Below are 7,773 nucleotides of genomic sequence, written 5' to 3'. Positions count from 1 at the left end.
GGTCCCTGTCTCGGTCCCGATCACGGTCCCTGTCTTTGTCCCGCTCTCTCTCCCTCTCCCGCTCCCGAGCACGATCTCGTTCCAACTCTCTTTCTTTCTCCCTTTCTCTTTCCCGGTCTCTCTCTCTTTCACTCTCTCGGTCCCTCTCCCTTTCTCGCTCTCTCTCCCGGGCCCTTTCATCTCTCCTGTCATCAGACCGATCTACCCTTCGCTCTTCTCGTCTTTCATCCCGCTCGAGATCATCACTTCGTCCTTGATGCCGCACCGGTGAGCTTGCTCTTTGATCTGTAAGGAGAAGCAGGTTTGATTGCAAAGTGCTAAAGGGATACACACTGCTTCCAGAACACTAATAAAACCACAAGAGCCTTTGTTTTGACAATTTAGATATGGGCTTGCCTGAAATGAAAAGCAATGCCCTGCAGAAACTTCCCTTTGAGAGAAGACAAAAAGCAAACCTAATTTTGAAAGAATTTTCCAGTATTTCAGGAGTGGGCTTTCCTTATTTAACCAAAAGTTAACAAAAAATGTTTTTCCTACCAGATTTTTCTGAATGGCTTCAAAAGCTAAAGGTATGCCTCACATTTTTATGTGGCATTACCTCAATGAGGAACCAATAATGAGGGCATTACCTCAGTGATTCCAAATCTGGTGTAAGACCTCAAAAAGCTGTGAATGGCAAACATACAAAATGTTAAAGACTTCTGTACAAAAATTTTACCTCCTAAACCTATTAGGAGTCACATGCTTTACAAGAACTCAGACTATTTATAATACATGGTAAACCTTTCTGCAAAACAAGAAACACTGGCCTGTCTTGTCCCAGAAGGGAAGATCCCTGCACAGAAATGTGCAACGACATCCACAAGAAAGGGAGAGACAAAGATGAGATATGGGAAGCAAAACTGCTAACATTTTTCACACCTATTCACTGTAGAGTCTTACAGCTTTACAATCTGAGGTTTTCACTGTTCAGGCAGTGAATTGGAGTAAGAAGGAAAACTAAACATATGTAAAAAATGACTAATCCAAAAGGACAGGGAAACCTGATTTATCTAATTGTATTTACTCTCCACAGACTTAGCTATAAATTGTTAACATATTTTGGATATTTTTTGAGTATTTCTCTAAGTTTTGACCACTTCATAGTAATTTCTATGCTCATGTTAGTAGTATCTGAGGCACAACAAATCAATAAAACTATTTTCCTACAACATATATTAAAAGCACCATACAAAAGAGCAAAAAATGGCATGAACAGAGGTTGGTATTTTTCAGTCCATTACTCTGAGGCTGAGAGTGCACTTTGCTGTAAATTAAGACAATGTCCACCAAGCGTGAGCAGGCAGAGTTTGGACAGGACTAAATCAATAGAACGTGCATTTCCATCAGTTTAATCAATTTTCATCTCTGAGTGAATTAACAATGATTTAGTGCTCCCCCGTTACCAGGTAAAATTAAAAGCAAACTTGAGTGACATTTCCACCACGGATATAACACTCCTTGTATGAAAAGGTAAATCATCAATCCATGCAATTGGTTCTGTGAACAGATTTCACATTTTTTAATGGTGCCCCTAACATTTTAATATGATTTACTGTGCATACTAAGTATTAGATTTTATCAAGAAGTTCTGTAACTCCTATTTGTTATGTCAGTTTTGGTAACAAAACAGCCACATCAAAGTCTTACATGAATCAAATACTGCAAGCGTATTAGACAATTAAACGTGGATAGTCAGCACTTCTTATGTGACTTCATTTTTTGAAGTGCTGTTCCAGAGGTTGTTTGGAACACTTTACATACTTGCCTTAGCTGAATAAAGACAGCTCAAATTTGCAAGTTTGCGTTTTATAATCATACTAAAAAGACTCCTTCCATATCACAGAATTAAGTACCAAGATATATCTCAATTATTCTCAGAATGACAAATGTTAAAACTCAGGTCAGCTGACATGAAAATGGAAGCCTGAAGTTTAGGTTTGTTGAAATCCTGCCTTGAAGATGAGAGAGCACCTGAAGCAGAACCTTTCACAAGACAAGCAACAACTGACACATTTCAATGGGCCAAAAGCACCTCTCAAAGCAGAATACAAAACATTCTTTGAAAAACTGAAGTTAAAACACCAGCTAGAATTTATCTGTCACTTCCAAATCAAAACTCAAGACATAAAATTGCAGTGAGTTATTTTCTATTTAGCCTTCACAGCTCCTCTCTTAATTTTCTTCCTATTTCCATTTTCCTGACTCCTCTTTTTCTCTTAATTAGTGAGCGATACAAATACTTTCCAGAGTGAGAGCTGGTACTAGTTCCTTTGAGACAACACTTTCTGGTGCAGAAGTGTGACATCTTGCATACTACATCAAAATGATCAGTCTTGCGTGCTCTTTCCATGATCACTGGTATCTGCACCAACATTTGGTAGCTAATTATTACTGACCACAGCAAAGCATTCAGAACTATTATAACTCCCCAGGCAATAAATTTTTGAATTAATCATAAATTTAAACTGTCACTTACTTTAGTAGTAAATACCATGTCTCTATACAGACAAACAGAACTAGTAATGGGATGCAAACATGACTCTAAGCTTACATGCTTATGTAAGTTGTACAATGAAATCCCTTGAAGAAACATAGTTTGTTTAAAGACTACTTGGATGAATAAACACAGAAGGTGCCAAAATCTAGCCACAGGGAGGGAGAAAGGCCTCATGCATACATTGCCAATGGAAGATCTTACTACAGAAGTTAACTTGTATCAAGGACAGGACTAGTGTCAGTGTGTGGTGTCAAATGAGTTCTTTATGAATTAGTGGTGTGGGGCAGAACAAGGAAGAAAAAGGAGGGAGAAACACACACATTCATATCCATACCTTTGACTACACATGTACATGTAAAAATATACACTGAAGTACCTCTTTCTCTGTTGTCACGCCTGTCCCGTTCACCATGTCTCCTTTCAAAGGAAGAATCCCTTGCTTGATCGCGACTGTCATAGCGATCCCGATCAGCATAGCTGCTCCTTGACTCCCAGTTGTCATGGTAGTTTCCACTACTGCTGTGACCATCAACCTGGGATCCTCTAGTCCCCCGACTTCCTAATAGGGATGCAGCAACATAAGAAATGAGTTTCCATATGTAAGGAAATCCACTGATATTTTATACCAACTAAAGTAGTAATATATAACAAACTTGAATTACCTCTTCATGGACATAGAGATTGTAGCACTGAACTCTACTAAACCAACAACTCAAATGTCACACGTTGTACTCATAGTTATTATTTTCAAACTGCAAAATCAAGACTTTCTAAATCACCATCCCCTGGTCACAGCATGAGGTCTCATGAATAGAAATATAACAGCCCAAAAGCCAGTTCACATTTGTTCTGAGTAGGATGTAAGCTTATAGACACTGCAGCAAGAATAAGCACAGAAAGTAGGTATCATTTTTCCTGTAAAAATTTTATGTCATTCCCCTAATGAAAATGTCCCAATAAGCCTGAAAAAGCAAAATTTATTACAGAAGATTAAAAGTTTATAAGTGAAACTATTCTGTAAAGTGCATCAGACTTCCAAGAATATTGCCAGAGACTAAAATCCCACTTTCAGGGGGGATCAATCAAGGAGGGGCAGGGGGGCATGGTGGGGAGAAGTGGGTGTGTGTGAAAGATGGTTTTCAGGTACTTAAGGCAAGTGGTTGCTTTTGAAAGAACACAAAGAACCTGCTGCCTAGTACTGAGACACACTACCCCCCAGGAATCTTCCACTACAGATGAGCCTCTTACTTGTGTTCGTAGTCCATGGGAAAATCTATGGTTACAGAAACATTAAATAGAGGAGTGTGAGGGTTAGGGTTTGTTTTAAAACGGGGATAGCAGAACACCCATTTTATGCCACTTGAATGACTGGAGAACACAGAAATGCTGTAAATTTCAACAACAATTTAAAAACAATAGAACTGAACACAGTTTTAAAGCCATGACCTATCTGGCAGCACTTCCATATCCAGTAACAAACAAGGTAATATGAATGCACATATTCAATCACCAACAAGAGGCACATATTAATTATTTAAATTATGCAATACCTTTGTCAGATAATTCTGGACCTCTGCCTCGACTTCTGCCAGTTCTATCACTTCTGCTTTCATTTCTGGAGTCGCTTCTGGAGTCATTCCTTGTCTCAGCACGAGAGCTCTCCTCTCTGCCATGGGATCTTCCATAGCTGCGCAAGTCCTCTTGATACTGGTCATCCTTTTTATGGGCATCGCGACTCTCTCTGTCTCTGTAGTCATGGGAATCTCGTGTGGAGCGCGAGTCCCTCTGATCACGACTGTCTTTGGTATCTCTGCTATAATCCCTCGTATCTCTGGAGTCTCGAGTATCTCTGGATTCCCTTGGCTCCCTCCGATCTCTGTTGTCTCTTGTGTCCCTTCGATCTCTTCCATCACGAGACTCTCTGTCATCTCTGTGATCCCTAGAGGTACTCTGCTCTTGGTCATAATCGCGATCATCTCTCGTTTCTCTTTCTTTTTCCCTTTTCCCTCTAGTTTCTGTAAAATGTTTGAAAGAACGTTATATACCTAGCTTGATCAGAGCAAGCAAAAACTTAGCACACAAATAACACTAAAATAATACAGTCAAAATATACTGTGGACATACAGCAAACCAAACTTAATGCATAAGAAGGAAAAAATCATGTTGAGTATATACCTATACATTCAGTAAGCTTTGAAGACCTTATTGTGAATATGAATCTCTACTCTACACATATTTACATGTTCAAAAGACAGTAAGTACAATAAAAATAAATTTCAAGCATACTAAAGAGCAAGCACACTACAATAATTTAAAGGTAGGATCATTACTTCTCCAATCATAATTCCTCTTTTTTTCCACACACAATTTCAGAAAGTCTGTGCTATATTTAGACCACTTACTTTTAAGACCTCAATGCCCTGCTAAAGTTTTTGTCTTGTTTTAATTACATATTTATAATATTACTGCTACAGGAAGGTAAGTTTATAGCCAGCCTAAAATAAAGCTGACATATGTAGTCTTTGTAATCTGTCTCTTGAGAGAAACAGCATCTACTCAATTGCTCATCCACCTTTACAGATTTCCAGAGGGAATGACTGTTTCTTTGCACACACTTCACTTAATACCAATTCAAAAGACAACAGAGCAATCAGTGAGGACTGGATTAGCATCTGGGCACCTCACAGAATAGGGTAATAGTTACTTACGAGTATCCTGCTGAGAAGATCACTTACCTACTGTTTCATTACACAAGGAACACCTAGACAGATGCCTACAGGACCTTTACAATCAGCTGAGCCTACATAAGCAGTCCTGTCAGGAATGCTCCAAAGCACAGCCCCTAACAGCACCACCAGCACAGGAACAGTAAACACATCCAATATTTTCTTCACTCCCTCCCAGCCAATGGAATGGGTGCAGACAATGCCACAATTTGAAAATCAAGTTTCAAAATGCAATTTGCAAACAAATATAAATTATTCTGAAGTGCTACTTTTTCACTCATACCGTCCCGCCTTTCGTGGCGCCTATCGTGAGACTGTGAAGTCCGATCGCGATCGTGTCTTCCCTTCTCTCTCCCAGGAGATCGGTGTCTCGATGGACTTCGCTTCCTTTGAGGCGGAGAGGAAGAGTGTGGGGGATAGGGGGAGGACGATCGCCTTGTAGGCGGGGAAGCTGTCCTCTGATAGGAGGGAGAAGGAGTTCTCTTGCGGTGTGGGGAAGGAGAATGTCTTTGAACAGAGGAGCCTGACTGCGATGAAGAGGAGTGATGCCTTGAGGATATGGGAGAATGATGCTGACCTGATGGGGAAGCAGACCTGCAAGGAAGAGTTAGAACAGGCACATGTGTAATAATATGACTTGAAAGATTCTTAACATATCATTAAAAATTTGATTAAAATAATTTGTGCATTCTTTTCCCTTTGTATGATGAAAATATGTGCTGTTTCTATAAACCATCAGTCTTCTCTCAAGGGTCAAGGAAATGCTTATCTTTACATGTATATTATTTATTTAATATCCAAGAATAATCTGTCTAATCAAAATTATATTATACACATACCAGAATGCTTTCCTGGAGAGGGAGGGAGGAGTCAGAAAAACACCTCATTTTCTTCTCCCCATCCCCAAAACAGGAATCAGTTTTCTTCAATATAAAATGCTTTTTGGAGATCATGGTAAAATCAGGCAGATAACTTTTACAGTGTTACTAAGGGGAATTTTTGTTTACAACAGCATTGAGGTTTTTTCAAAAGCAACAGTGTCTCCTTCTTACACACTTGTAATGTCTTTAATTATAAGCATTAGCCTTTAAACAAATTTAGACTTGGATCCTGAAAAACCATATGCATAGCTACTTAAAATTTTAGCAAACATGAATGTTCCCTGAGGCAACAAGCAGCCTGCATGCCTCTAAGACGACAATTTGTACACAAATGAAACATGGCCTGGAATTAGCAGAAAATCTTCCAAAGCACTCAAAACAAAATTCTGTCAGGGTCAGATGTGACTGACAGAATCCAACAGACTTTAATGACTTACTGTCTTTAAACTAAGACTACATTTACTTTTTGCCATGAAACCACTGTTTTGAAACACAGGGTTAACAAATTTGGCTTGCATGGAAGGATTTGAACAGTATGAAGACAAAACATTTTGAATATCCTTGCCTGATTCTAGCAGAAGGCTTGCTTATCTTCCCTGCTTAACACTCCCCTGCACAACACTTGATACAAGCAGGCAATGATGAGCAAAATACTGGATGCCATGTGTTTAACCCCAGCTGGCAATTAAGTATCACATAGCTGCTTGCTTACTTCCCTCCCACTCCCAGTGGGATAGGGAGGAAAATCAGAAAAAGGTAAAACCCGTGGCTTGAGAAAAGAACAGTTTAAAAACTGAAATAAAGTAAAATATAATAATGATGTTAATGATAATAGTAATGAAAAAGGAGATAAGAGGAATGAAGCCCAAAAGAAAAAATGATGCACAATACAATTGCTCACCACCCGCTGACCGATGCCCAGCCCACCCCTAAGCAGCAATTAGCAGCTCCTGGCCAACTCCCCTCAGTTTATACACTGAACATGACATTCTATGCTAAGGAATAGCCTTTTGGCCAGTTCAGGTCAGCTGTCCTGGCCATGCTTCCTCCCAGCTTTTTGTGCACCTGCTCACTGGAAGGGCATGGGAAACTGCAAAGTCCTTGACTCAGAGTAAGCATTGCTAAAACATCAGTGTGTTATCAGCACTATTCTCACACTAAATCCAAAACACAGCATTGTACCAGCTACTAGGAAGAAAATTAACTCTATCCCAGCTGAAACCAGGGCACTGGAGTAAGTCAGTTAAGGGTGAGGGTTAGTTAAAAACTAGGGAAAAGGGTACTGAAGAGGAATTTTTCAGACTGTACTACTGCCAGCTGCAGGGGGAATAGGCTGCTCTACCCTCTTCCCTATAAAGAATCTAATTTAGAGAAAATGTCCATCAGTGACGTCTAGAATAAAACAGTATCACACTGTTCTAGCTGAACTGAGTCACCACAGCAGCAAAAGAGCTTGCTTACAACTCTTAGGATTGCTGAATGAATGGAGTTTATTTCGCTTATTTTATCAGTATGCTGATATATATGACATCTGGAGCTTTATCTCTGACCCATCAACAGAAGTGCAGCAAATCAGAATGCCCACCTTCCCACTGCACAAACACAGGACTGCAGTAGTATTCAGCAC

The 7,773-nt window shown here is 39.7% G+C and overlaps 1 protein-coding gene across 1 annotated transcript in view; it reads right to left on the bottom strand.

The window, feature by feature from the left end:
• LOC103807971 (zinc finger CCCH domain-containing protein 13-like) overlaps positions 1 to 7,773 on the bottom strand; it is a gene marked incomplete at its 5' end in the record, with an annotated part of 33,833 nt that overhangs the window by 12,744 nt on the left and 13,316 nt on the right. Inside the window, 5 exon segments of the mRNA XM_009080723.1 lie at position 1; positions 3 to 285; positions 2,916 to 3,098; positions 4,090 to 4,554; positions 5,549 to 5,859. The exon segment at position 1 is cut by the window's left edge and continues 239 nt beyond it. Of these exon segments, the coding sequence (XP_009078971.1) occupies position 1; positions 3 to 285; positions 2,916 to 3,098; positions 4,090 to 4,554; positions 5,549 to 5,859 (1,243 nt within the window).

The sequence above is a fragment of the Acanthisitta chloris genome, unplaced genomic scaffold, assembly GCF_000695815.1.
Source record: "Acanthisitta chloris isolate BGI_N310 unplaced genomic scaffold, ASM69581v1 scaffold15738, whole genome shotgun sequence".
Taxonomy (NCBI): domain Eukaryota; kingdom Metazoa; phylum Chordata; class Aves; order Passeriformes; family Acanthisittidae; genus Acanthisitta; species Acanthisitta chloris.
This window is presented reverse-complemented; position numbering and strand designations above follow the sequence as displayed.